Below are 27,801 nucleotides of genomic sequence, written 5' to 3'. Positions count from 1 at the left end.
AGTCAATGCCATGGTGCTTTATCTGGGGAAAAATCCAGTCTCTAAGCAGAACTGTCTTTATAATGGAAGTGCAAACCTCATGCTAGAGTGGTGAAGCCCAACTGATTTCAAGCAGCCCTTTCAGTAAAGCTGCGTGAGGACCAGTTTGATACTAGCTTGATTAAGAGCAGCATTGCTGGCAGGCAGTCACAGTTTTGATACTTGGGGAGCAAACTGCCCATAATTATAGAAAATGGATGCAGATGCATTGATCTGAAATTTTAAGATTGTTTCACAGATGAAGGGAGATGGAAAAAGCAGGGAATTTATAAAATCACACATTTTTACTGCTGTGCAATCTCTCAATAAGTGCTGTTGAATCAGCTGTACTCCAGGGTTTCTTCAGGCCTCCTAGCAACCACTAGGTTCAAAGGGCATGCAAGGAGTTCATTGTTCATGCGGAATATTAATTTCCCACTGGAGGACTGACTTGGAGAAAAAACACTGAAAAAGAAAACTACAACAATGTGGAGCTTTGACCTTGAGTGAAAAGAGATGTTGAAAAGTTTGAATCCAATAAAATTCATACGTGATCCCGAAAAGGGGGAAATGGACTTGCAGGTTTTGATAGATTGCTGCTTAATTCAAGGGAAAATAAAGAAATCTTATGGAACTGCCAAGCGGGATAAAACTCACTGAAACTGAGGAGGGCTCCAGTCAGTCACATGAAATAACGCATATAGCTTGCTGAAATGTTGGGAGCTGCTTGCTTTCACTCTTCTTTCCCCTCTGCAATAACAAAGGCAAATCCTGGATTTTGTGTTAGCGGGAGAAGAGCTGCACCCTGCGGTCGACCCAGCCATTAAACGTTGCCAGAACTGAGTAGCTCCCTGGAAAGAAATATTTCTTCCTGCAGCCTTCCTTGAGCTACTTCAGTTAAAGATCTTGGTGTTGGAGGTAGTGTGTCAGTTTGAGGTGGACTGATGTAGGGTAGCAGTCTAGCACACACAACTCAACAGATGTCTGAAGACCTTTCTACAGTGGTAAAAACTAAGTCCAGAGTGTGCACATTTGAAGGTTACCCTCTGAAAAGTTTGTGATCGCTTGTGCTCTTTGCTATGAAATCCCCTTGCAGAGGTTTCAGTGCGCCAAAGTTGAAGGGTAAAATTCAGTGTCAGTGTTGCCCTACTGCAGCTGGAGTTTGGTTACCAAGTTGGAAACGGAAGGGAAAGGAGAGAAGTATGCAACACTGCTATCCAACTGATGGTATCTGTGTGCAGAAAAGATACCCTTGTTCTCTGTTTCAGGGATGTTTGTGAAAGGTCTAGGCTTGCCTCTTCAGCCTTCTTGAACAGTAAGAAAGATCTTGAGAGCCATTGGGGCAAGTCTGAGAATTTGAGAGTCTTAAGTATTTTTTTAATTCATTTTTTTAAGCTTGAACCTCTTAACTAATAAAAAATAATACTTTGAGATTATCATGCATGATCTGAAGAACTCAGTTCAGCGTAATTGGGAAAGGACAGATACACGCAAAGCCTTGAAGCTTGTTCAGTTCTCCTGTCCCTTAATTCAGTTATCTAAAGGAATATGTTCTAGCTTGAAAGTAGCTGTATTCTAATTAATATTTAATGGAATAATCGGCATTGCATCACCTTCATTTTCTCACAGTGTGGTATTAAGAAACACCTTCCAATTCATCTGCTTAACAGTAACATGATCTCTTTGCCTCCCTGAATCCTGAGTGATTTTAGGCTGTCTTAGACAGGACCCATTAACAGGACAGTGAACACAGGTGTCAGTGGCTAGCAGTGGCTTTGTGTCTGGGCCCCTGCTCCATATCCTTTGACTCGGCCTGTGCTGACCTGGTGAACTCCAAGTGGGTCACTCTGCTGTCCTACTTCAGGGGCTATACTTGCTCTATTGCTTGGAAAGTTGCTTCTGGACTTGCTGTGCTTTCCACTCTCTTTTGGGATTGGTCCCTTTTGTCTTCTGCACTATCCTCTCACCTTGACAGAGCAGTAGGAATTTTCACTGCATCCTGATCTGGGGAGAGGGTGTAAGTGTGTTCATGGACCAGTCATTTTTGATCACTTCCCACCTCATTTCGGTCCCACCTCTGGTTCTTGCCTAAATAATCAAAAAGACAATCTTCTTTCTTCTCCTGCTTTAGAACCCTGGTTTTTTATTCCTGCGGATGACTGCCCAGTGTTAACTCATATGCAGTGCTATGCCCATGCCTGTGTATAACGCCACTGTTTCTGTGCCTGGTCTTTTCACACCAGATACCAAGATTTTTCTGCATATGACTTCACAACATTCTGCATATGACTTCACAATATTCTGCATATGACTTCACTTTTAGACCAAGCTGTGGACTCTGTCCTGTGTACTGCTTGTGCACTGTGCTGATCAGACTGCATTTGAGTATCTGCTTGCTTCCTGGCTGCTGTGACCTGTGAGCAAGGGGATCCAGAGTTTTTTGTCTATGGCATTAGAAGTAAAGTCAAAGAGGAATTAATACAAGAAAGAAACAGAGTCTGTGTGTGTGCCTGTCTTACCTAGGCCTGTTCACATTTCTAACTCAGTTCAAAGCACTCATCCCTGAAGGGCTAAGTTTCAGCCTCTGTCACTGCTTCCATTCAGAGTCCCAGTGTTCTCTCTGCTGGTTTACTTGGACCTTTGGCCAGGTTGGGGTGCACAGAGGTGCTTCAGGATCAGGTCACCAAAGGGTATGATCCCATTGGTGTTTGTGCAGAGACGTCAGTCTGAACCTGAATGTATTTCTGGGTGTGTTTACCCATAGTCCTGTGATTGCAGTCATTTCTTATGTGCACACTAGGCACCATGATAGCCTACTGAAGATACAGGAAGCTCCTTTTTCAAGGACAGACAAGGGTTCAGAACAAGCACTACTGATTCGTCACAGATAGCTCCCATTATTTCACAGGTGTAGAAGTTACACTCTGCCTTTGTTGGCAACATTTGATAAACCTGGAGGGTGTTGAGTATCTCGCCATTATGGAATTGAATGGCAGCCACATCTTTGCAAAATGCATTACTTGTTGGAGGAGGCTGAAATGTGAGGATTTTGCAGATCACCTTGGGTTAGCCTAGTGACCTGCTCTGTTGTGAATGACAATAGGCCTTCATTTGTATGCAGGAGAGTTCATCCCAGAATGAGCTACCATCTTCACAACATTCTTTGCACAGTTTAAAGGGGTAGAGCAACAACCAGGTGTGAAGCCTTAAAAGATGGTATTTTGCTAAGCATATTGTAGAAATCCTCCAAAGATTGGGGGTTTCTCTTGAGTGTTTTGGGGGGCTTCTTGAGCATGACTGTACTTCATAACCCATAGCATGTTGTAGGAAATCTCTGTGAACAGCATTAAAACTGAATCAGCATTCTGTTGCCTAAGCTCTGGGCCATGATTCAAGTAAAGCAGTGCTGAAAAAATATTTCAGATACGATTACTCTTGGCTCCTCCTGAGCGTGCTTTTACCTGCTTGGAAGAGGCCGAACAGTATCACAGCCGTGACCAAAACTGTCAGCTAATTTAGCATGTCTACAAAAATTGCTGAATAATAAAATACTGATTATGTTTGGGTGTTGGGTTTTTAGGCTGGTTTTTTGTTTGGTTTTTTTTGCTTGAAAATCATAATACGTTACATTCTTTGAAATGGTAACGCTACCATTAAATTATCAAAACTGGATATTTGATGTTTTTTGGTGGAGTAGATGTAAATCTGAGCCTGGCAATATGGGTTGCCCTTTGTAAGAGGTATCCAGTGAATGCTTCATGCAATTCTGCCTAACCATTTGGTTTCATTTTCCCTAGAAAGAGGAAAAGGAGTAGTGACCATTGAACCATTGACCAGAATGCCTGAACTTAACGAGAACACCACCAGTTACAGGTCTTGTTTTCTAGGTGGATTAAATATGAGGGTGGACAGCAGAAATGAGGATTAAAAGCTTCTCTAAAAGTCTCAGGAAACTGTGTTTTTCTCTACCTGGCCTTGCAGTAACTTTTGCTGTCAAGGCCAGTGGTAACCTGAGCTGTCCTAGGGAAAAAGCTTGAATATTGAAGCTATGAACTCTTCCAGTTCAGCATTTGTTGCTCCCAAGTGACTGCCTCTAGCTATGAGGGGGGTATGAAAGTTGTTTATAGCTACTGGCTTGCTTTTTTCGGTGTGTTTATTGAGTTGGCTGCTCTGCTGATGCTGTTGTGTATCTCACTCTTGGATGACATACAGGTGCTGGAATTATCTTGCTCAAATAGGCTGTGGAGAAGAGGGGTAAAAAGTTTGCAAAAGGTAACCGAAACAAGAAAACTTGATTTTCAACAGGCTTGAATTCACTATAAAAAGGATAGCATGTTTTCCCATTTCCTTCCTCCAAAGAGAAATTAAAGTAATTTGGTTTGGAATTCAGGAGGTAAGGGAGGTGTTCCCAGTAGTGTCACTGGTCATCATTGTTTTCCTGGGCACTTTAACTGTTTCTGCAGTTTTCTACACTTAGGTTGTTACCTGTTCAGTAGAACTGTCTCCTTTATTTTGTACTGTAATATTGCCAGTCACAAAAAAAGGTCGTACCTCAACCCAGGCCATGAATTGGTAACGGTGGGTAAGAATGTGCATCCAAAATTAGGTGTATTCAGTGTGAACAGAGCAGTCTGTGAGTGAAGTCCTGCGTTAAGATCAACCTTGGGATGCCATGGTGGTCATAAGAATTTTGCATCCCTCCTTCCTGCATGAAGCTGGAAAATGAGGCCTGTTTATAATACCAGCAGTAAATGGTATGAAATGATGGTTATTCAGTAGTGTTATCACTTCATCCTTATCAGCCAGCTTCCTCACAACCCAAAGATAGTTCTTTTTTTCATCCAGTTGTTGATGATGTGATTGCTGTAATTCTTACATAATTTTATAGGAGTGGATGTTGTTACTTCAGTGGGAAATACTAACTGCAGGAGATAGCCATAGAGTCCTAGAATAGTTTGGGTTGGAAAGGACCTTAAGATCATCTAGTTCCAACCCCCTGCCATGGGCAGGGACACCTCACACTAAACCATGCCACCCAATGTACAGTTTATTAGAAATTTCGAGTTGCGGTGTTGGAAAAACAGCTCTCAGTTGTTTTATTGGATCTGACAGGGTATGAAACAGAAGACAAAACAGGAATAACAAACCATTTATTTGAGGAACCGCTTTTAATTTGTGGACTTTTATGTGGACCTGATTGTTGAACCTAGGATGGCCTGTGTATTGCAGATGGATTTTGGGTATTGTGAAAAAGAATGATGAGCAGTTGATTGTATATACTAAGTTTTTCATTTAATCTAAGTAGTGGGAAGAGGCATCTTGCAAGTCTTTGCTTTGTGTCTTGTTTGTGTCTTGTAAAGTTATTCCTAACTTTTGTTTCTCTGTGATCCATTAGAGGTGTTGGTGGCTAGGCAGTACATAGCGTCCTTGTGCTTTCAGCTGAAGTGATTAAGCAGTAACCACTTCTGTTTAGCAGTTTTACTTTACAAAACTTGTCCAGGTAGCCTAGATAAACTGTACCCTGTTCTCCTTCTTATGCCTTATTGACCAGGGGGGTATTTTGAAAAGTATGTCTTAGAATAGAACAGACTCCTGGATGCTGATTGTCATCTTCTCAGACATGGTGGAGAATACAGGATGCTGGAACTTAAAGCAATAGGAGAATCTCCTCTGGAGTTTGGGTCCTGTCCTCAGCATGGTATGCATGTCCATCTTGCACAGCTGTTCCTGAAGTGCCGATAGCAAGTAGAAGTCTGCATTTAGTTATCTCAAAACACCTTTCCTAACTACAATCTTCTTTCCCAGATGTATTGTTTAAGGGAAAAAAAAATGAATGGCCCTTCTATAATGAATTTGACTGTAAGATTTTGAGGCCTGAAGAGCATAATAGACAGTTCAGAAACACTTGCTTAGTGTGGCCTGGAAAAGGCAGAGTTCACTATGGAAGCTGAGTTCATCATAACACAGGAAGCTGTGCTGGGAGAACCTAGATTATATAAACTGATTTTCTTTCCCATTTGTGTTCTTTTAATTTCCTCCATAATTTCCTATGAATTTCCTGTTGATGACCTGAGACCTAGGTTCAGAAGATGAACTTCTGACTGTATGCGATAACGTTTTAAATGTCATGAATTGGATCATTTATCTTACAAGCCAGTAAAGATGATGTACTCAGTTTCATTGTGGTACTTAACTTTGCCTCCTAAATTTCCATAGCATTTTAGAGCAAAGTACCATTCTTCATAGGATGCTCTACATCTTGCTCTCCTGGGGATTTACATTCCTGGGTTATACAGTGGCCTTGTTTTACTACGCTTAAGCCTTAAACTAAATATTTTTCTAAACAGGGTGAAATGGAAGTATTTTTTTACAAGGTTTTCTTAAGATTTATGTGCTTTTAGGTGTAAATGCTGCGTGGCTGGGTGAGCGGAGGGAACAGAAGCCTCAGAGGAAAACATTTGTTGGCTTTAACGTTAAGTTTGAAATGGCTGCAGCCCCCACATGTAACTTGGGCACGTCTGCAGCACATCTCTTTTGAGAGAGGGAGAGCAGATACACTGGCCATGGAAAGTTTACCCAAGACCCAAGTGGTCCCTCAGCCTCTGGTGGTTAACTTAAGGGCAGGTTTACTGGCAGAGAGATGAGATCACAGTGGGAACAGCATGGCTTGCTGCTGCCTGTCCACACATGGAGTCCCTCCCTTTTTGCTAGTCCAGTCCAAAATCAGCAAGAAAGGAAATCCATCTTTGGGGAGTGTTCAGGAACTTATATATTGTAGGTCTTTAGTCTCTGCTTTCATTGTGGATGGATGTAGTTACTTTCTTGCTCCTTAGATACAAATGTTTTACTGTATTACATGCTATATTGGTTTCTGATGGAAGTAATGAAGAATCTTAGCGAAATTATGGGGATTGTATATATGTATACATTTAGTCAGTAGTATCATTGTGTGGAGGTACTGTGAGACCAGATCTCAGTGAGCATCATTTGGGCTTCTGTGTGGGACAAGTGTCCTTCCATGAGCATTGAATTTCAGGAGTGAAATCCTGAAATCGTATTTGCATGGGATGTCTGCATGCGAATGGATCTGGTTGCAGTATTTTTACAGAACACAGAAGCTAAAACTGGTTTTCTGAGGCTTTGGGGTTTTTTTTGTGATTGTTGTTTTTTTTTTTCCAGTCAGTTCTAGTGAAGTCTCAGTTTCTGAACAACTGTTTAGGGTTTCTCTGGAGATGTGGCCATCTCTTAAGTGAAATAGTTTGCAGATGTTACTTTTATTCCTCTCTACAATCACAAGACATTTTCCTTTCAGTCAGTCTTGGGTTCAGTCTGTATAATTACTTTAGTTGCAGAGGTAGCCTTCAGTAACCATGGGTGTAAAATTAAGGCATCTTTTGGAAACCTTATTTTAAACCCCACATTCTTAACTACTTCTTTTCACGAGAGTAGCTATGTAAGGTATTGTTTGTTGTACAGCCATGTGCCATAACTTTCCATCAGATACATGGTCTGCCATATTGCCCTGTGCAGCACAATAAAGCATAGTTCATGTCAGTTTATTAAACTTTATATGTGGCAAACCTGTGCTCTGCGTGTGTGCTAGTGATTATATATGGGAATGCACGTTAAGTCCATGAGGGTCTGATTCTGTCCTTTACTGGGAACAGTGCACAAATCTTTGGTTGACTGTTCAGGGTGGAAAACTTAAATCCCAGCAGTGCTGCATCCTCTGAATGATGCACGTACCTGTCTCTCTTGCACGTATTCTTGGCCTCAGAGAATTGGAAAGGCTGAGGAGGGCATAGCTGTAACTGCTGAGTAATGCTCCCTTTTAATTGAAGTCTGCCTTTGAATAAGGGCCATAGACTGGACAGCTAGAGAAACTGGGGCAGGCTTACCAGAAACAAGGGTGGATGTCATGGCAGTGAACAAGAAGAGGAGTTGTGGGCAGAGCTGCTGTTCTGCCAGAGCAGGCTTGTGTTCTTATGTTCTGGCCACAAGAAATATGCTTTCCCAGCTTCCCTTAGCTTTCAGTTTAAGTCATGTAACTCACTGGATTTAAATCAGGACCATCGCTCGTTCACTTGCATGTCTCTGAGCTCATTTCAAAAGCGAGTAATTGATACAACACTTTTGTGCCTACCAGATGATAATGTCATTCAGTTTTCATCCCAGTGCTGATTGTTCCAACAGTGCGCTCAGCTTTTCATCATTACCCCTTTTATCTTAACAGTATTACCCTTTTCTGTAAGAAAAAGGTAATCTACATCTACAAGAAATGTACAAAAGGAAAATGAAGTGTTTCACTGTAGCTTGCGTTTGGAGTTAAATCATGAAAAGGTAAGTTAAAAAAGTTAAGGGTGCCTGTGTCATTGTAATTCATCCGCCAGTTAATGGGGCAGGTGAATAGGATGGTGTATTTCAAGCCATGAGAAAGCACACAAAATGATGTTGGTGTTGGATTTTACTTGTGGCTTGGTGTCAAACCAAGCTCTGTCAACATTAGGTGTGGCAGAACAGCTGCCCTCGGGAAGTGTCATGTTATCTCTGGTAACAAATTAGCTTCAAACCCAGCTTTTCAGATCAGAGCATTCGACCTGTGTTTTGTGCTCCTAAATGGATGCATGTGTATGGTTGCTGTGCATAATGCTGCGAGGGTGTTTTGTTATGGGGGACCTTCTCAGCTATACACTGCCATGCGGTGACAGTTTTGGTTGATATCTTCCAGCAAGAGATGGGAAGAGTGTGGAAAATTTAGTGAGCACCTAAGAGTGGCCAGGTCAGTTAAGACCCAGGTCCATCTTGGCCACTCTGCTGTGGCCATCTATGACCCAAACCTTGTGCTCAGGGAAGTGGGAAAGGAGAGCAAATGCGCGTAGTGCTTCCCCTGGTATGCTTCCCCACAGACAAGACAGTTTGTTTAGCAGTCCTCAAGAGTTTTCCCTTGCAGGTACATTGTGGTACCAGAGAATATTAGGGGAGTGACAACTGCTCACCTTGTATACAAGGAGCTGCCCTATGGCAGCCCCGAGTTACGTGCATTGTCAGTACAAACTTGCATTAGGTCTCAGTCCTTTCCTGTCCTGCGGCATTTCTCACTAATGATGAGTACGCTCACATGTGAAGGAGATTTTGAGGCTCTTGGTATTTTTGGTGGTGGAAGAGCAGCAGATCAGCTGTTAGGTCAAGAGGCAACATCAGTTCCCTCTCTCCAAATACAACACACACAAATTCCAGTTTCCTGTAACTGGGATATTAATAGTTTTCACATCATCACATTCTTTTCTGAAGTCATGAAAGAAGCATTTGTTAGTTATTTGTGTAATTCCACTTATTCCTTCTTTCACTTAGTTTTATTCCCTTAGTTCCTCCCTTTCCTTCCCCTCTGAATTCTGGGCATCATAAGTCATCTCATCTTGAAGGTGACACATGCCTAGATTAAAGGCTCGCATTAAGCAGGAGTTTCTTGTTACATCAACTCTTGACATTCCAAAAATGTCAACTCCTAATTCACATTGCAGGCAGGATCTGGTGCCAAGATGTTAGCCATTTCCAAGTCTTACGCTTATTAATAAGAACTGCTGTTTCAAGACACAGTTGACCTGAGAAAATACTGCAGAAGTGGATCCTGACTTTTCATGTCTCCAAGGTATCCCCTTTCCTTATATTGAAGGCATTGGTTGGCTCACAGAATTAATCTCGGTTGAGAGGTAATTGTGCAGCTAATAGCTAAAGGCCATAACTTTCCAGCGTGGCTTCCTGAGCTTGTCACACGTTGGGTGTCTCAGAGAAAGTGCTGTTTTTTGCAGGAGCAAAGCATTCAGCGTCTCTGAAGGCTGGTAAATTGGGCTGTGCAGGTTTCAAAAGCCACGTATCTTGATTTGCATCTGTGCTTGCACTGAGTCTATCCATGTGCTCAGCGAATAGGCTGCCTTTGAAAACGGTGGTGGAGTGTGGAGCTGAATAGCTGCTGGTTGCCATCATCTCTGCAGAGCTGCCAAAGCATCCAGCAAACTTATGTCCCTAAGCCCCTTTAATTCATAGATCAGCATCATACAAATACATTTTCTGAAGTAGATTTCAGGTGTGTTGTGTAAATGCGGGTGGAGATGACTCCATGTGGTGTTTTTTCCAGTGACTGGAAAATTCCATTGTCCAGCCCTCCCAAGGGATGCTGTATGCGCGATCAGTGACGCTCATAAAAGTCGTCTTTCTGCTGTTTGTGTGCAAAATGACTTTATGCATGTGCTCAGTGGCATAATATATAGGCTATATGTAATTTCACCTTACGTTTATGTTCATTTTTAGATGTATCTTTAATCTCTGCCCTTCTGCAGAGGTTTTTATTCTACTTGTTCATACAGTGTTGGCACACATTCATTTAATGTATTCCATTTGAGGAAACAATACTGGCTTTGAACAACCTGGTCTAGTGGAAGGTCTCCCTGCCCATGGCAGCGGCATTGGAAGTAGATGATCTTGAAGTTCCCTTCGATCCAAACCATTCTATGGTTCAACGATATTGTGTAGCAGCATGTGTGTATTTTGTTTATGCTTTGTGTACATCCGCAGGTGTTTAATTTAGGTATGCATGCTGTTAGTAATTGTAATTGATGTTGCAGATGTGTTTCCTAGAAAGACTAAAATATAAACATTGGAAAAATAATGCAAATAGTAGGAAACATGGGATGCAAACCAATCAAAATTACAGAAAAGTGATGAAATTTAGTTATAAGTAAAAAAAAGAATTCATTCTTAGTGATCTTTGAATTTGTCACTTCTTGTTTCATCTGCAGAAGTGTTGTTAACCACTGCTGCAGCACTGAGATTCACACAGGAGATTGATTTTTGTTCACTGCAGTCCATGTCTAATCTGTATAGTGTGTGCTTAATCAGAGTAACTCCAAAGTAGATGATTGTAGAGTCTGAAGTTACTATTACGTATTAAAAAATTAGCATTTTAAATTATAATGTGCAGTAAGAATGTATCAAATGTCCCTTTCAAAATCTAGAACCTTTATTTTGTGAATTCTTGAAAAAACTATGTGCTTTTAATCTGTATCGTCTAATCTAGAAGAAACACCAAAGGTCAAACGTGAAGTGTTTAATTTGGCTTCTCTAATTGTAGGATCATTGTAAATGACCTGATAGACCATGGTGTCAGATTCTTCTCTGTATAGCAGTGCAGTTCTATTGATTTTTTTAAATGCTTTATAGCTAGTTTATTGTAGCACGAGAGTAAAAGCAAGGCCTTTGAGTCCATTGCTGTCAACAGTAGGATAGTTTCTCTAGCCAGGCAACCAAATTTCAAGGGCAAGGAAGACCAAGGATCATTCGAAGCATGAAAATCAGTACCCTTTAGTCCTCTGTTTGTTAGTGGTGTTGGTTTATTCCTAATTGTCTGATTTAAAGGGAGATATACATGCTCACATTGACTGTGTCTTTGTGTCACCATCATTGAAATTAATGGTGTTATTGCTGTGACAGTGGTGGTTGCAGTGTGGTTTTGCATGTGCACATAGGCTGGTGATCCCTTGCATGCACAAGGGTTGAAAGGGGACTTGGAGCTCTTGGTGCCCAGGTGGAAGTAAAGGAGAAACCCCTGGGGCATTTATGTCAGAAGCATGTAGGTGAAGGAAGGGGAAGAACTGGAGCCTAAAGCGGTTATTGCTGAGTATTACTTGCAGACAATCCTAGAACCAGGGCGGGGTGCCAGATTTCATGTTAAGATGTGATGCCTGCTGAAACATGCTGTGATGTGACATCATAGAGTTTACCTTTCCCTCCTGTGATCCCAAGCTGCACCTAGTGTCAGTGCAACCTGGCGCTCCTTTCCCTTGATTTTGCCAGTAGTTTGGAAAAGCAGGTGGAAAACTCAAGTATTCAAAGGGAGAGGTCTCAGAGTAGAGGCTGCGGGGCTTTCCCCGGTAGTTATTCACAACCAGCTATTAAAGTGAAGCGCCAGGAAGTTTGTGTGAGCTGTGTTTTCCCACTGGTTTCTTTCACAGAACTTCTCTCTCTTGTGGGTGCTCTGATGTCTCTTTGTATGGCTGAGCTTTGGCTTATGTCCTTCCTCAGTACACCTTGGGATGGGTTACCAAAACTTGTGGGGACATATGAGCTTTGAGACTGTTTGCCATCTGCCATATTTGCTTGTTGCTGTCCAATAGTTACACCGTGGAAGAACTGGCACTGCAGGGCTAAGAGAGACAGCTGTGTCACACCATGCGTTCCATTCCAGACACCCCAAAAGGTCTATGGACATGGCTCCTAGCAGTATATGGGGCCCCAAATTCAGAGTATTTAATTTACTTAATAGTTACATTATAGAAAAATACGGTCAAACCCAAACCATTTTACTGAGAGCAGAAGGTGTGTTTTGACAATCCTAATTTCAGAGCTTGTCACTATCAAGTCTTTTAAGATATTCCCCTTGCCTCTTCAGCAGTGGAGAGGAGTAGGCTGTGTAACCTCTAGAAACCTGTGGACTATGCTCTCTGTTGCAAAGCATAAGTGCCCCATTCTACTTTGGGAGTAGGATAATTTGTTTAAGTCAGCGTCAAGGGGAACATTGGATGTGTACACATTAAAGGAACGGGCCAACAAATAAGGTTGGAACATTCAGCAGCATTTCACAACTCTGAAATGAAATCTGTGAAGTGCAGTGTTAGCAAATGTTTATATAAAACATGCTACAGTATTACACTGAACAATTATACCTCTCTTATCTCAGGCACTTATCTCTAGCTAAAGCCAAGTGGCTTGCAGGTTTAAATTGCTCAGTATTTTTGAAGTCAGTGTGGTAATGAAATATGCTAAGCAGCTGGGTTTCGTGTGTTAGCATTTTGGGTATTTTTTTTGGCCTGACTGCTTTTATCTTTGAAGACACAATAATCATGTAGTCAGAAGGAAAAGGCCAAAGTCTAATGAGTTTAATTGCAAAGAGCTGATGTTCAGAGTTGCATTTAAATGTTCTCTTTAGCAATGGCATCTCGACTTTGCCACTTGGGAAATCTGTTATATAGAAACGTTTATAGAATCATGGAATCATAAAATAGGTAAGGTTGGAAAGGACTCATGTTATTGTATGAGTGTAAACCCTGTGTTCCCCCTTGTCACTTCTTTCACAGCCATGGCAGGGTGGTGACACTTGGAGACCCCTTGCACTAGGAGCTGATGACCTGCCAACACGCCTGTCTGACCAAGCAATTGTGAACGGATAGGATAGTGTAAGCTAATTTGTTGGATGTCTCATGGCTCCTGCTGTGTTGTATGCTTGTGAAAGCTGTCTGAAACCAGCTCAGAGGAACAGTGAGAGTGTATCGAGGCATGGCTTGTCTTGGAGATCTAGAAATCATCGTTATGCTCATATCTTTCTTGGTATGTGTCGGTTCCTTGTATTGGTTTTGTTCTGGTAAAAGCAGAAGGCATAACCTGCTCTTATAGCTTGTGCTTAGATAAGAAGTTCATGTTTGCTATAGAGTTTAAAATGGAAGAGGTTTTTTGCTTTTGGTGTGTGAACTGCAGAAGTTGGAATCCTATGTTGCTTGTCCTCACTTTCATGATTAAGGAAGACAATATCATCTCTTTGCAGCGATGTCTCCATTTTGATTGCAGCTATAGTTTACATGGAGGAATAACATTAGGGAACAAATAAATATTTGATTTATAGTTCTTCTTTGTGTAGTTCATCAAACAAGACCAGCCAGCTCTTCATGTGACATCAGCAAGTGCTCTGTGGCTCACCAGCAGAGCAAACCTCTGAAATACTGTGGCCTGGCTTTGAAGGTCAAAGGTGGGATGTGGTCTCTGGTGGTTCTCAAAGCATCAGCAGTACAGGACGAGTGGAGGTGTAGGGGGTTTTATGGTTTTAATGGTGAGTGCACATGCCTTTAAGTGGTTTCCTTTTGATATAAAATCTAACACTTCTGAAGTTCCTGTGTTTTGCAACTAATCAAAGGTTAACTTCCCTACCCTCCTTCCCTTACTTCTCACTTTCCTCACTCTTCCCTTTCACTCCTCAGATTGTGATTGGGAATAAGTAGGACATTCAGTGTTAGAACTCCTAAATTTTACTTTGTATTGGGACCAGCGAAGCCAAAGAGGCAGGTACTTCTTTGCAGCCAAAAAGACAGGGAACCCAGCAACTAGATGATATTTAAGTGCTGGTTCGTAGCTTCTCAATGCCGCCTGCCATGGTTAGCAGTACTTTGCCAGATTCCATGTTTGGATTTCTTTACTACCCTTCTAGCCTTACCTCACCTCGGGTCCAGTATGACATTTAAGAATTATTGATCATGCCCCTGGCTCTTGAGAGAAATAGCTTACCTTCTTTTTCATGATGGAGAGTTGAATCTGCCTGGAAGGAACTGAGCTGTGGTACTGAGAGGAGCAGCCAGACAAGTGAGACTGGAGAAATAGCTCAAGAGTCCTGAAGGCAAAAGTACTGATGTGTCAAGGGATTTATAAGCTCTGTTTCTGCAGGATTTATAGCCCTTTTTTTCTCAGAACGCCACTGACAAACCTTCCTCACACCAAGGAAACAAGTTGTATTTCAAAGGTTGTGTCACCAAGAGAAAGAGACTGCGTTTGTATTTCATTGATCTCTTAAGGTGTCCTCTAAAACACCTTGAATCATCTTAGGAATGTTGGTGTCCTGACAGTGAATGGCTCTATTCTGAGTTATTTACAACATAAAACTTTTACCTCTTCCTGTGCACTTTGCCAGCCACTTTCAGAAAGCTTCCCATGATGTTTTTAGGAAGTTTGACCTGTAAAATGTCAGTAAGTGAGGAGAATTCCAGAAAAACAAGATTAAGCCACTGATCCTGAGCTACCGGCACATCTGTTCTACCACTAGGTCTATCAGGTGACAGTCCATCTGCAACAATGAGACCTTTACCCTGAGACCCTCTTGCTTTATCTCACCCTCACCTCTTCTGGGCACTCTGCCTGAGCCAATGCACCCTGCTTTCAGGAGAGGTCCCTTCCCACAACTCTGCTTTCTGCTGCTGTATCACACTGGCAGAGCTTGAAGTGCAAGGCTTTGATGGTTTCAAGAAGCAAGGCCAAGTTTGTTTTTACAGGGGAATCAAAACAAAGCTCTGACTGGTCAGCATAAACAGAGTATCAAGACCTATTGGATTTTGGGCTGCAAGCAATTGCTTTTCAAGCTACTTGCTGTGAATATTGAAATACTTTCATTGGCAAGAGAATATGATTTTTTTAATTTTTTTTTTTGCTAGGTGGTGGTTTTTAATTTATTTTTTGCTAGGTGGAGATGTTGTCTCCGTATGGATACATTTATTTGCGCCCAAAAGTAGTGGTACTTCCCTCACACCTGGTCAGGATGTTTTACTAACGTCTGTACAGTGCATTCAGACAAAGCTTAGTGCAAATTGGAGTGACTTCTCAGTGAGGATGCAACAAGAAGATCAAACCCAAATGTGCCCTGGTTATTGGCATGGCCTGTGTTTTTCATTTGCAGTAAGTGTAGTTGGTTTTGTTGATGTGGGGCCTTAGGGTTTGGGAGGGAGAGGTAATTGTGTTGATTTTTTATATGAGCAATGGGATATTTTGGCTTCCAAGATGACAGTGGTATATTGAAGTAACAGTTTAAAGCTATTTAGGCGTAAATGCATGTTTGTTTGGCAAGAGTCACTAGCTGACAACTGAAATAAAATGATCTTGAATTCATTGACCTAACTTTATATACCAGGTGGCAAAGAATCTTCATCCTAGAAATATAAATTCCAGTGTTAAATATGACCTGGGGTGCTACTTTTCTCCCATTCTTAAGTCATTCATTAAAAAGAAGAAAAAGAAAAAAGAAACTAAGAATTAAGGTTACTCTGACCTTCAGTTTAGTCATTCTTCTGTGCAAAAAGGAATGTTTTTAAATCATGTGGCTCACTTATGTTGCACTTGTGTTCCAGTGTTCCACACTGTTCTAATTCAGAGCATTTGGGATTTTGAAGTAGTTTAGTCAGACTTTTATATTTGAACTAAAATAAATAGGCATATGGTAAGTGGAAGAACATATAATCACTGTGCTGCCTCTAAATTCTTTTGAGGTCAAGAATCTGAAAACGGGAACCTGTAGCGTGGCTTGTGAACACAATAGGAACAGCTGGTGCTCAGCACTTTTGAAAACGAGGTCACTTTATTCTTGGTTGAAATGTGCAAAATGGGTCATGTGGGCATAGGCTGAAGGCAAAGGCAAAGCACGTGGCCGTTTATTACCAGGTTGTCCATGTTTCCAGAACTAGCTGGTTGAAAGGATTCAGTTAAACGAGGGACACTGGGGTAGGTCTTCGTTTCCCCCAACTTTGGAAGCGTAGCTCCCACTAGGAAAGTAGATTGCTGCCATGTATTTACAGAGGTCTGCTCGTCCTAAGTATGACATCATCCATGTTTTCTGCAGCCACCCGTCCCTCATGTGCCTTTCTGCTTGCCCTTCGCATAACCTACTTTAGGAAACACTGCTCTATTGTACAGTCCTTGGGAACGCTGCCTCTTCACCAGTCTCAGCCCAGGGACTTCCCTGGTCCTGACAGCAAAACAAAGGAGAAAATACCAACTGAACACGCACAAAACCCATAGCATCGTCAGCAAAATCTAGAGGTGTATTAGGAAGGACAACAAGAACACTGCTTAGACTTGACCATTGTGTTTTCATTATAAATATTCCGTGCAAATTATATATCAGTTGGGATTCTGCACTTTTGGTTAGCTGAACTGCTGTTGCTAACACATACAAGGTGATGGTACAAATCATAGGATACAGGTATATCAGTGTTTGCAGATTTGAGACCTGATACTGGTCGCCTTTGATTGTTGTGTGCCATGTGTCACAAGTTTAGCGTGGGAACTGGTATGTATTTTCAATTGGAGTGTGCAAGTCTTGGGTTCCAGACCCTGCCTCCAGTCATCCCAGTAGCCTCTACAAATCGCCATCCAACTGAATACCTGGAGGGTCAGGTTCATAGGAAAAATCAGATTGAAAGGGATCTCATATGATTATATTCCAAACTCTTCCTTGTGAATTAAGCCATTTCTCTTAAGTGGAGTTGAATATTTGTGCACAAAGAATACTTTTTAAATTAAATTAAATTATGTTAATGTAGTTGGGAAATAGTGCATGTAAATCACATTGCCTTAAACAAAAACTTTAAGCCCATGCTAAAATAAATTGCCCGCCCCATTGAAGGACTGCCCATTTTTATCATTAATGACTTTACCTAGAAGTGAGTCTCGTTAATTGAGGCCTCTTTTATACTATTTCTTGCTTCAATTGCAACCCCCCCCGATTTTGTTGATAGTGTAATACTTCTGTATCATTGTTCTCATTCTTTGTGCTGTTTTGTGTCCAGTTGCTGAAATAACCCCAGAAAGTATGTTGTGCCATTATCAAGAATAAACAAAACAGAAGGAAAGAAAGCTGTTCTCTAACCGCATGCATTATGCCTCCCGAGATGGACTTGTGCTAGAGTTAGCCAGGGCTGCATCTCATAGCTAGCACCAGATTTCAGGACTGCCAATGAGAATGCTTCTCATTCCTTTATTATTATTGTAAATTTAGTTTACTGAGGCAGGCTTGATTATTGCCTTCATACAAGTGAGGTACTTTGCCTGCCTAAGCCAAGCATTTTGGCTAGTTTGTAACAAAAGCTGTCAAAAAGAACATGGAGGAAGATGACAAAGTGGTGATGGCAGCAGGTAGCTCCATGGCCGGCAAGGTGAAGCCAGGGCTAAGCTGGGATATCAGCACACATCGTCGCAGAATACGGTTGCTTGTATGACATGTTAGTTGTAGGTTTGTTTTGAGACGTGTTTCTCTTCCATCAAAGAAACTTTCATTGAACTATATAAAGTATTCAGTAGCAACTAAGTAGTTAATATGAGGATTCAAAATGGGTCAGTTGGGGTTTTTTTTGTTCTCTCTACCAAGAGGTGTTGAAATCTTTCAGCAGCCATAACTCCGATCTTGTGATAGCACGTGGCTTTACTACTTTCAGTTTCACCGGTAGAGGAAAGCAGTTGAAAAGTGAAGTGTAAGGTTCCCACAGTGTCTTTCTGTTTCCAAGGTTTGCCGTGGATGAATTGCTGCACTGAAGAATGATTAATCACTAGCCGGGAGGTGGAGCAAGGGTGGCTGGCATAGCAGACAGAAGCAAAATTGGCTGCTGGACACCCAGATGAATGGGCTGTGTCTGGAGGAGCAGTGGCGGTGTCTGTCTTGTTTTCATGTCGTGAATTGTGTCTCCCTTTTGACTTCATCCCAGGTCCTAGTAGATGGTTTTCAGGTCACGAGGGAAACTATTGCAGCTTTTGCAGTCACTGTAATGGATTCTTGGTTTTCAAAAGAGGTATTTAAAGGGCAACAGTGGTATTTCCTAGTCATTCCACAGTACATCTTGTATTTCATTTCACCCTCAGTTGAAACTGTTGCTGGACTAATAAATGTAACAGTTTGTAAGTTACTTCTCTGGGATTTAACATGTAGTCATTTCTGTCCTTGCAGGAGTTGCCTACTAAAGGTGGTGTATGTGGTGCGGGTTCTGTTTAGAAAAGAACCGTTTCTTAATGGCATGCCTGCAGTATCTCTTACATTACTATGTTTGTGTTTCTTACTCAGAACTGAAAGGTCTGTGCATGTGTTACATGGATAAGACTATTTGGTGCCCTGTAATAATGCAGCGGTGATTTTGGAACTTTGTATTGCATAATACATTTCACTTGAAGTGGATAGTTTTCAACTTTCTGCACAGCAAAGACTTGAAAGAAACTCTCCATCAAAGTGTAAATATCAATACAAGTAGGTTAAAAGCCAGTTCGAGTTGTGCTTTAAATATAGTAATTGGGAGCATTTAGACTGAATGTGTCCCCTTAATGTGGAACAAGAGCTATAGAAGGGTAGCTCTTTAAGCCCCTGCTTTGCCTAGAAGAAAAATGTCCTCAGTGCAGAGCCTGGAAGGCAGTCTTAGGGATTGCTTTAGAGGACAGCTCACAAGCCCTAAGTAGGGTAACTTAGGGGAAAAAAAAAGAAGGTTTATTCCTGGGTAGAACTTCTGCATGCTGTAGAGCTTCAGGGCAATGGTTGCCATCAAACCCGACTGAGACCACAGAGCAGGGCAAGGGCGGGAAGCCCAAAGCGGGGGATGTTCTCCAGTAGTCAGCAATGAAAGGAGACCAGAGCATAACCTGCTGTGCTAAATGTATGTCCTGCAACAGGGAAGTTGCCCTGGTCAAACAGTTCCCTGCCTATCGACTCTCCCCAAGTCAAACTTATGGCACTTCACTTCTTTACATACCTAAGGTAGTGGCTGCATAACAATTCTGATGTCTTTCATTGTGGAATGCACTATTGCAGCTTGCCATACTTAGTGTTGGATGATGTGTCGAACTCCTTGATTTAAAAACCATTCAGGGTGTAATTAGCTTTGTTTGCAATAATCTGGTACTAGGTGTTGTAAGAAATGGGACTGAACATCTTGCCTGTGCTAGTCTTTCCCACCTGCTCCCAACCTCCACCCCAGCACTTACTTGTCTGTAGAAAAAAAGTTTGTTCAACAAGTGATGCATGTTTGCATGTATGTATATAGCATAAATACACAAACTTGATTCTGCACTTTTTTACTTTTCTGTGCTTTTTTCGTTCTGTACCATTTAGTTTATTTCAGTGCAGCATACTTGGGTACCGAATGCTGCATCTGCTTTGTTAGATTTGTGTAGTGTTTTACATTTTTAAGTGAAAGCTGTGGGGGCCTATATAGATTCTTTGTTATGCATATGAGCACATTATGCAGGCTTGCTTTATTCTGTCTTGATGAGGCTTGCTTTAAGTGCTTTTGCTTTTTGTGCTATGAGTTAAATCAGATACATGATGTTTTTGTTTTGGTTCTGTGGACAGGTGACTCCCAAACTCTGAAACCCATCATAATGTCCCTGTGAGCTATGTCATTATGAATACTTACATGAATACATATTTTTACTATCATTTTGTATGCTTCCTGTCTCTGAGCCAAATTCAGTTGAAATACTCATGGAGATCAAGCGCAATGTTTTGTTGATACTGCTACGATGGATTTGCATTCTCACTTCATCAAATTAATATATTTTTCCCAATGATAATACTGAGGTCTTCAAGTATTTGGTGCAAAATACTTTTGTCTCTCTCTTTTTCAAGAGTATTTTGATATGCAAACTTAAGCCTGTGCTGGTTTAAGTAACTTCTTACAGTAACTAGTATCTGTCACATTGTAAAGCCACTTTGCTGATTCTGAGGGAAAACAGAGGAAGGCACTGAAGGAGACAATTTCTTAGGACCCATAATGATGGTGAAATTCTGGTTTAGCCTGACCTCTGCTGGGTAAGCCTTGGACTTGACCCTTCCTTTCTACCCAAACCCAGCTCTCCCTTTCTACTGACAATGAGCCATTACCTTCCTTATCCTTTGTGGTTATGTACAAAAGAGCTGAATTAAACCAACCTCCGTAAGTGATGCATAAATAATTCATTTTTGTTGAAAAAATATTAAGGAAAAAAAAAAAAGAGGAATGATTCTTAACCTTCTGTCATTCAACCATTGTCTGATACTGAGAACCTGTGCGTGTATGTTAGGGAGTATGTATATAAATGGAGAAAATTGTTGGTGAGATAGACGGAGCCTGTCTATTCTGAAATAAATAGTCCCGTCAGCAGCAAGGATGTAGTATGTTTTCTTAGCATTTAGGTCGCCTCTCTCAGTAGTTTGATGTTAATCTCTGTTTTCCCAAGACACTGGGGAAGGAGAAGGAAAAACCTGGAATTGCCTGCCAGAATTTCCCGGAATAGCTAGAACTGTCTTACTGCAGTGGCTAGTGAAGTCCCTCCATGATGTCTGCAAAGCTAGATACAGTAACGTTTACCTGGGGATGTTTAAGACAAAGCTGGGTTGCAGACCTGCTACCTGTCATCACTGAGGCTGGGAGAACGGGAAAAATGGAAATGTGGGGTACCGTATTCTTGCATGTCAGCTTGAGTTGGCTGAGCAGTGCTGCAAGGGAAATGGTGTGCATACGCTGTTGTGGCACATGTTCAATATGGATCGCTGTGCTGGGTGCTGGGGATGTAAGTGATACTTTTTTAATGGGGTTTTAAGGAACTTTGAGAACTTGTTAGAAGCTATGACTGTAACTTGCTGATCTTTTCATTCTTTTCTGAGCACTGACACCCATAGACTGTGAAACTAACCCAATTTGTTAACAAGCAAAAAACCTGGGAGGAAAAAAAATTGATAAAACTTTCGAGGTCATTCTAGCTGCTTGTGCTCAGTTATATTGTGCTTTAAACTTGTAAAATAAAGGATGCCCTAGTGCATGGGAAAATAGGGCTTCTCATTTCTAACTGGGTTTATGCTCATGTAGGGGAGTACAGGCCCTGGTATGAGGAGCATAGGATTTGTAGAGGTAAACTATAATACCTGGTTATATATTCACAGGAGACATTATTTGTTGCCTGTGTAGCTAAATGTATAACAAGAAATAGAGATTGGTAACCCATGGAGGCAACCACTGGAAAATTAATCTACCTGGGGTCTCATAAACTGTCTTGAGCTTCTTCTTAATGAACAGTTCTCAGGTGATACATGCCTAGACTGGGAGAGATTATGGGTAGATATTAACAGGATGTTGAGCTAATCACTGACACAGAGCTGGTTTCCCTTCTTTCTTCACTTTGAACCTTAATTACATCCTGAGAATGGAGAATGAACCAAGAAAGAAAAAAAACCAACCCAAAACAAACAAACAAAACCCCAATCAAAAAATGAGTTCTTAGGAATCAATTTTGGATAGCAAGTTATGGGGTTGAAGTGAGGGTGCTGCTTCCTGGAAGGTATTCTGACTCCTGCGGTAACCCGGGTAGAAATCCTTCCTCTCTGTACCAGGTTGTCCCTTGATTGGAGGTGCCAAACAGCATTTGAAGACTGTGGATTCCACCCCACTTCTGTTTCTGCCATCCCCCAGGCCAGCAGCCCAGGGCTGTATCCAAATGGATGCCTGGAAAAGGTGTTCAGAATGTTCAGCCTGTTAGCAGTGCAGGCCAGCCTAGGGCTTCTACTCTGGTTTTCACTTGTCATCCCCCAGAGGCCATCCCTTCATTTCCCGTAGTCAAGTAAAGAGCTTCTTAGTTTTGTCTTGTTGGTCTCAGTTGCCAACGGGACCGTTGTGCTGATGTGTGCTTGCTTGTAGGCCTCCCCCGGTCATAGACTTGCCCAGTTTTTCTTCGGAGGAAAAGCATTTTCCAGACACCTTCCCCTTTGAATGCCCGTGCTTCATAATGGATGACATTAGCATCTACTGGGATACATCCGTTTCCCTAACACTGTGGACATTTTTTCTCTCAGGAATTTAAAAACAGCCTCTTTTTTTCCTCTTTATAACTCTTTAGATATGTTCCCCTTCCCAAACTCCACATCTTCCCTCCTTCTGGAAGAGCATTTCACCTTTCTTATTCTATGATGTGTTCTTTTGCTCTCCGTCCCCACATCCTTCCAGGCAGGATAGAGCACCTTTCTAATCACCCGTACTTTTTATCTTCTTTCTGAATCTTAAGCAAAGTCTGTCTGATCTCTGTGTGTGTGCTGGAGCAGAACATGTCAGCATCGGGCCAGGGTGAGGCTGAAAGCAAAATCACTGAAACAGTGATTGAGAGTTGTCCTGAAAGCAAAAAGTTAACTTTGTGATTCATTATCTTCTCACACGAGGTAGAAGGTTCTTTCCGTGTTTGTACGTTTGAAGTGCTTGCATTTTGAATGAGCTTAGGAGGTTTATCTGAAGAGGTAAGGTACTGGGTTGAGAATTTTAAGTGCACTGTTTGAGCACATTCATGTGTTTTGGAGTGTGGCATTTGTCAGTTTGTCACATCAGAACGTTTAAATTGTTCTCTTTTGGGGTTCTTTTGTTTGGCTTTGGGTTTTTGTTTTTCAAGGGGGTGCAGGGAGAGTAGTCAGAGAATCAGGATAATGGCTTTAACAAATGGAAATAGTCCAGGCGTTATTAGAAACACATTTGAAATCACTTTAACCCATACAGTTTTTTGTGCATCCTTTGAGTATGTAATAGAATGCACAAAATAAACTCCTGTGAAGAGGCTGCATGGCTTCATCCATAGTATCCCTGAAAGATGGTAATCTTCTTTTTCTTTTTCTTTTTTTTTTTTTCTTTCAACATGCTTGGAATCTACCTGGATTTTTGTGGCTGCTCCCTACAAGGTAGGAGATCCAGTCAGATAAAGTAGAAGTTCAGGATGACGTTTCTAGCTAAAATCCTTTTCTGCCTCTTAAAGTTTGTCTGTGTCTTAGTTTGCTGCACTTTCAGAAACTTGGTGCTACTTTTTAATGGATATTTTATTTTTTTCAGTTAATAGCTGGTTAATGAATAGCCCTGACTGTTAGAAGAATGATGCATCCAATACAACAGAAGCATGGGGACATTCCCAGTGGTATGTCTGCCTTGTTTTGTGAGACACTATCCATCATTAAATTTTCATTTAAAACAGCTGGTGTTAGGTGCTCATCCTGTGGGAGAAAATAAGAATGTTATGGGACCTTCTCATTCACATCTTGGTTGTAGATAATTAATATTAAACTATACTATTAAGGATCTGGGCTTCAGTAAGAGACTGTAAAGAGGCTCAGATAATCTATATATTCTTGACCACAATGTTCAGGCATAAAATCACAGAGATTACAGAAAAATGCCTGAATGTTGTGTCCAGCTTCAAGAACTTGTCCACTAGTTAGATCCTCTTTTCACAGAATCACAGAATCCCAAGGGTTGGAAGGGACCTCAAAAGATGATCTAGTCCAACCCCCCTGCAAGAGCAGGGTAACCTAGAGTACATCACACAGGAACTTGTCCAGGCGGGCCTTGACTATCTCCAACGTAGGAGACTCCACAACCCCCCTGGGCAACCTGTTCCAGTGCTCTGTCACTCTCACAGTAAAGAAGTTTCTCCTGATGTTCACATGGAACCTCCTATGCTCCAGTTTACACCCACTGCCCCTTGTCCTATCACTGGACATCACTGAAAAAAAACCTAGCTCCATCATCCTGACACTCACCCGTTACATATCTGTAAACATTGAGGAGGTCACCCCTCAGTCTCCTCCAAGCTAAAGAGACCCAGCTTCGTCAGCCTCTCCTCATAAGGGAGATGTTCCACTCCCTTAATGCTTGGTTATTATTGCTATTTGATATTCACTAGCAGTGAGAAAATGCTGGCTTTTCATGGGCTTTGAGTGTTGATGAGCTTTAAGGCAGAAATACAGCAGATCTTTAAAACAGTCTTGGAGTTTTTGCTATGCAACAACCAAAACTCATTTTTCCAGAGTATTTTAGTACGTGTTAGAAATTGGTGACACAATGTTTTCTTAGCATGATCTATTCACTTAAAGAAAGGTTACCCTTTCGAATCCCTTGAATATCAAAGTAGGAACAAACTGAGGGCTGGCAGTCCCTTCCTACAGAAATGCATGGGTAAACACTCCAAATCTTACTCCCAGGAGCAAATTGTCTGCTCCTGAGGCTCCCTCCTCACTCAAGTTGCTTAATCTGCAGCTGCATACCAGGTCCCAGCCTGACCTGAAAAACCCTGCTAGTTCCACATTCTTAGAGCAGCAAGCCTGGGCTGCTAAGCTTGACAGTGTCCCTCAGAGCAGATAAGCAGCTCTCAAGGTGGGGAGGATGAAATCACACTCTAGACAACTTCCCTGTTCTGGTTCCTTTGCTTAGGGCTTGTCTTTATCACTTCAGAATCAAGATCTGAAATTAAAAATAAACATTTCCAAAGCAGTCCTGCTGCCCTGCAGGGGTTTGTCTTAATGCGTGCTCCTTTGTAGCCTGTCTTCCAGGTATTCAGATGCTTCTCCAGCTACATTCCCACAGCTGCCTTGTGATAGGGGCCTGAATCTGAAGAGTGGGCTCTTTGAGTCCCATCTCTTGCTGCTGCTGCAGATGACTGTTAAATGTTTTCACAAATAGCTCTGGATGCATTTTTTTTAAGCCAGATTTTGTCACTACTGGTCCCCTAGAAGGCTGTGCCGTTACCCTGCTGCTGATCTGGCTAGCTCTCTTGGTCTCGGTTCCTATCTGAATTTTCTGTTTGCTGAACCAGCACTGTTTTCTGGGTGATGCATGGTGAGCATCTCCCCCAGGGCTGGCTGGCTTTACTCAGAACTGTCCGTTCTGCCTAAATGCGTAGCTTAGCATAAGAAAGTGGTCAATTTACGTGGTGTAAAATGAGGTGGGTTTTAACTTATATTTTAGATTAGTAGAATTATTAGTAGAATTATTGAGACAGTCATGCTTTAGATGCTGACTTAGTCTTTGGCAAGAATCCATTCTACACTTTATCAGCTGTTTCCTTTTAGTTTCTTTTCAGTTTGTTTTCTCTGTGAGTGTTATGGACAAGATCTCTGTCTCAGACTTAAAATATTCCTGCTTTCTTTCTGAAACATTTCTTCAAGCTCTTTTGTATTTTTTGCATGCATGAAGTGCTTAATGCCCTCAATCTGCATGAAAATGTTTTGTATATAACTAAAAGCTCCCTTAGGACTGTAGACTTTTTTAAAATGGAACAATTTAAACATTTTCCACACAAATGGGCACGTGGGGCAAATGTCAAAATTGTAAGAATATTGGTGAGATATTGTCACTGTTTTCTGGTTGAGTTTTTTTGTTTTTCTTGAAGACCTGCCTCTCTAGTCACGGTGGAAATTACAAGTCAAGTAGGGTCAGCATGATTTCTGTTACTGGCAGAGAAGTAATGGGTTGGTAAGGCTGGGAAGTTAGATGTTAATAAGAAAGATAAACAATAGATGGTCTTCTGTGCTTCAGTCAGCGTGGTGCAGGTGTTGAGACTGATGTAATGGTGTTGCTGTTTCCCTACTCTGAATTGTACATACATATTTATAAATACATGCAAATCAACTGAGTATTGCGTTTGCGAGATAAATTAACGAAACAGGGACTGAGCTGCAGAGCAAGTCAAAAATGCTTCAAGTTCAAATCCTGCTCAGACTGAATGAAAATTTTCCTTTGAAACTAATGTGTTAAGATTCTCAAGTTTCACATAAGGAAATGGTTGATACTGGATATTCTTATAAGGACATATGTTGAAATTTGTGTTGTAAAACTTGAGGCTTATGTATGGTTGACTAGTATACAGAAGCTCTATTTTATGGAAGTTTTTGGATTCTAAGGAAATTGTTTTCTGATTTGAAACAGAACTCTAATGTAGTCAAATTTCACTTGGAAGAAAATCTTAATCCCAGGATTTTTAGGGCAGATGAAATACTGAATTTCAGCAGAATCAGACTGTTTTGCTTCAAATTTGACTGTTTAAATGTGTTAAATATTGTTCTACCTAATGCAGCCTTTCAGAACAAACTAATGTGAAGGGAAAGAAACACTTCATGTAGGAATACAGTAACAGGAAGTTCTGACTTCTGTCAAAATATTTCTCCCTCTCTCCAAAATGAGTATTTCACAATATAAGTATGTTTTTCTGTTACATTTGAATATCAGTGGAGTAGTATTCTACACAGTAGGACGTCATTCATGTGAAGCCATTCTTTATGACTGTGTGTCATCTGTTGTTCTGGGAAGATAACTCCAGCAGCTGGGTGGAGAAATGTGGGTTTTGCCTGTCTTCCCCTGCATATTATTTTCCACTTGAATGGTTGGTATCTGATGTCTAATAGACCATATTCCTCGGGAAACTCAGTTATAGCTTCTGATGGTTTTTAACAGATCCTTGTTACTTATGATGAAAATGGGTACATGCTGTCTCTGTCAGAACAGCACTATTTTTAACACATTCTTGGAATGGGTGCTACTTAGATCCTTGTTTATTCCAGCTATGTGTCCTTACTTTGTTCAAGTGTCAATGGGCTATTGGATATGACAAACTATGCTTGCTTTTGCAAACTCTGTCCCTTGTAAATAAAACCAGTGCGGATAGGTGTGAATGCAGGTGCTATTAAACCAGATGATTTTAGTAAGCCTTTTTAAAACACTGAAAATTCCAGCTGTTATGTGGACTTGCTGTCAGGATGATGACTGTCATTTCTGTGGTGAGTGGTCATACTGCAATGCAGTTTAATGATAAATGAGGAGTGCTTACATTTATCTAGTGACCTCCAGAGCAGGATGTCCTGCTTCTCCATACCTGCATTGCTTGTGGGCTACTGCCTCCTTCTTTGCTCTGGGTCAGGGTCTCTTCTGTCCTAACAGGGTACCCAGTCTGGGTTTGGCATAAAATATTCAGTGGTTTTTGGCAGGGCTAGCCTTCTGCTCTGTTAGCTACCTAAACTAACTGATGTGGGAGGATCAACCATGAATGCTAGCAATCCTGGAGTTGGTAAGGAAAGCAATGGTTTAGTCTTTAGCTTGGTTAGATCTGTTGTGCAGTTAGGCATCTATGAGTACTTGTCTTTGTGAGGACTTACAGTTTCCTATGAACAAAGAAGAAATACCTCAGAATACCACCAGCTTGGTGATAGATTCCTCATGCCATCTGAAGTAGCAGTGATGGCATCTGGTCAACAGCGTTTTCAGTGTTGGTCCAGAGGATTTAGCTGAAAATTGATGTTAGCAGTGGTTTTGTTTTCCACTGTAGGTCAGGCTGGGATAGTTTGGTCTTATCTGAAATGTACCTGTTGTCAGTGCAGCTGAACAAGGGTTGAGTGCTATGTTTTGAGCACACAATTCAGCTTTGCTTTCTCCAGAGCTGTTGGGG

At 41.4% G+C, this 27,801-nt stretch overlaps 1 protein-coding gene across 3 annotated transcripts in view; it reads left to right on the top strand.

Moving 5' to 3' along the window:
• STOX2 (storkhead box 2) overlaps window positions 1-27,801 on the top strand; it is a 149,026-nt gene that overhangs the window by 76,199 nt on the left and 45,026 nt on the right. Inside the window, exon 2 of one of the 3 annotated variants that reach the window (XM_061371869.1) lies at window positions 23,421-23,502. The exons of the other annotated variants lie outside the window; for them this stretch is intronic. Within the exon in view, the coding sequence (XP_061227853.1) occupies window positions 23,460-23,502 (43 nt within the window). The 5' untranslated portion in view covers window positions 23,421-23,459. The remainder of the gene's footprint in view (window positions 1-23,420; window positions 23,503-27,801) is intronic. 3 annotated transcript variants of the gene reach the window in all.

This window comes from Neopsephotus bourkii, unplaced genomic scaffold (genome assembly GCF_033783945.1).
Source record: "Neopsephotus bourkii isolate Nb327-2 ecotype Australia unplaced genomic scaffold, CSIRO-AGI_Nbou_v1 NB_168, whole genome shotgun sequence".
NCBI classification, from domain to species: Eukaryota; Metazoa; Chordata; class Aves; order Psittaciformes; family Psittacidae; genus Neopsephotus; species Neopsephotus bourkii.
The sequence above is the reverse complement of the archived record's forward strand: the minus strand, read 5'-3'. Positions and strand labels throughout refer to the sequence as shown.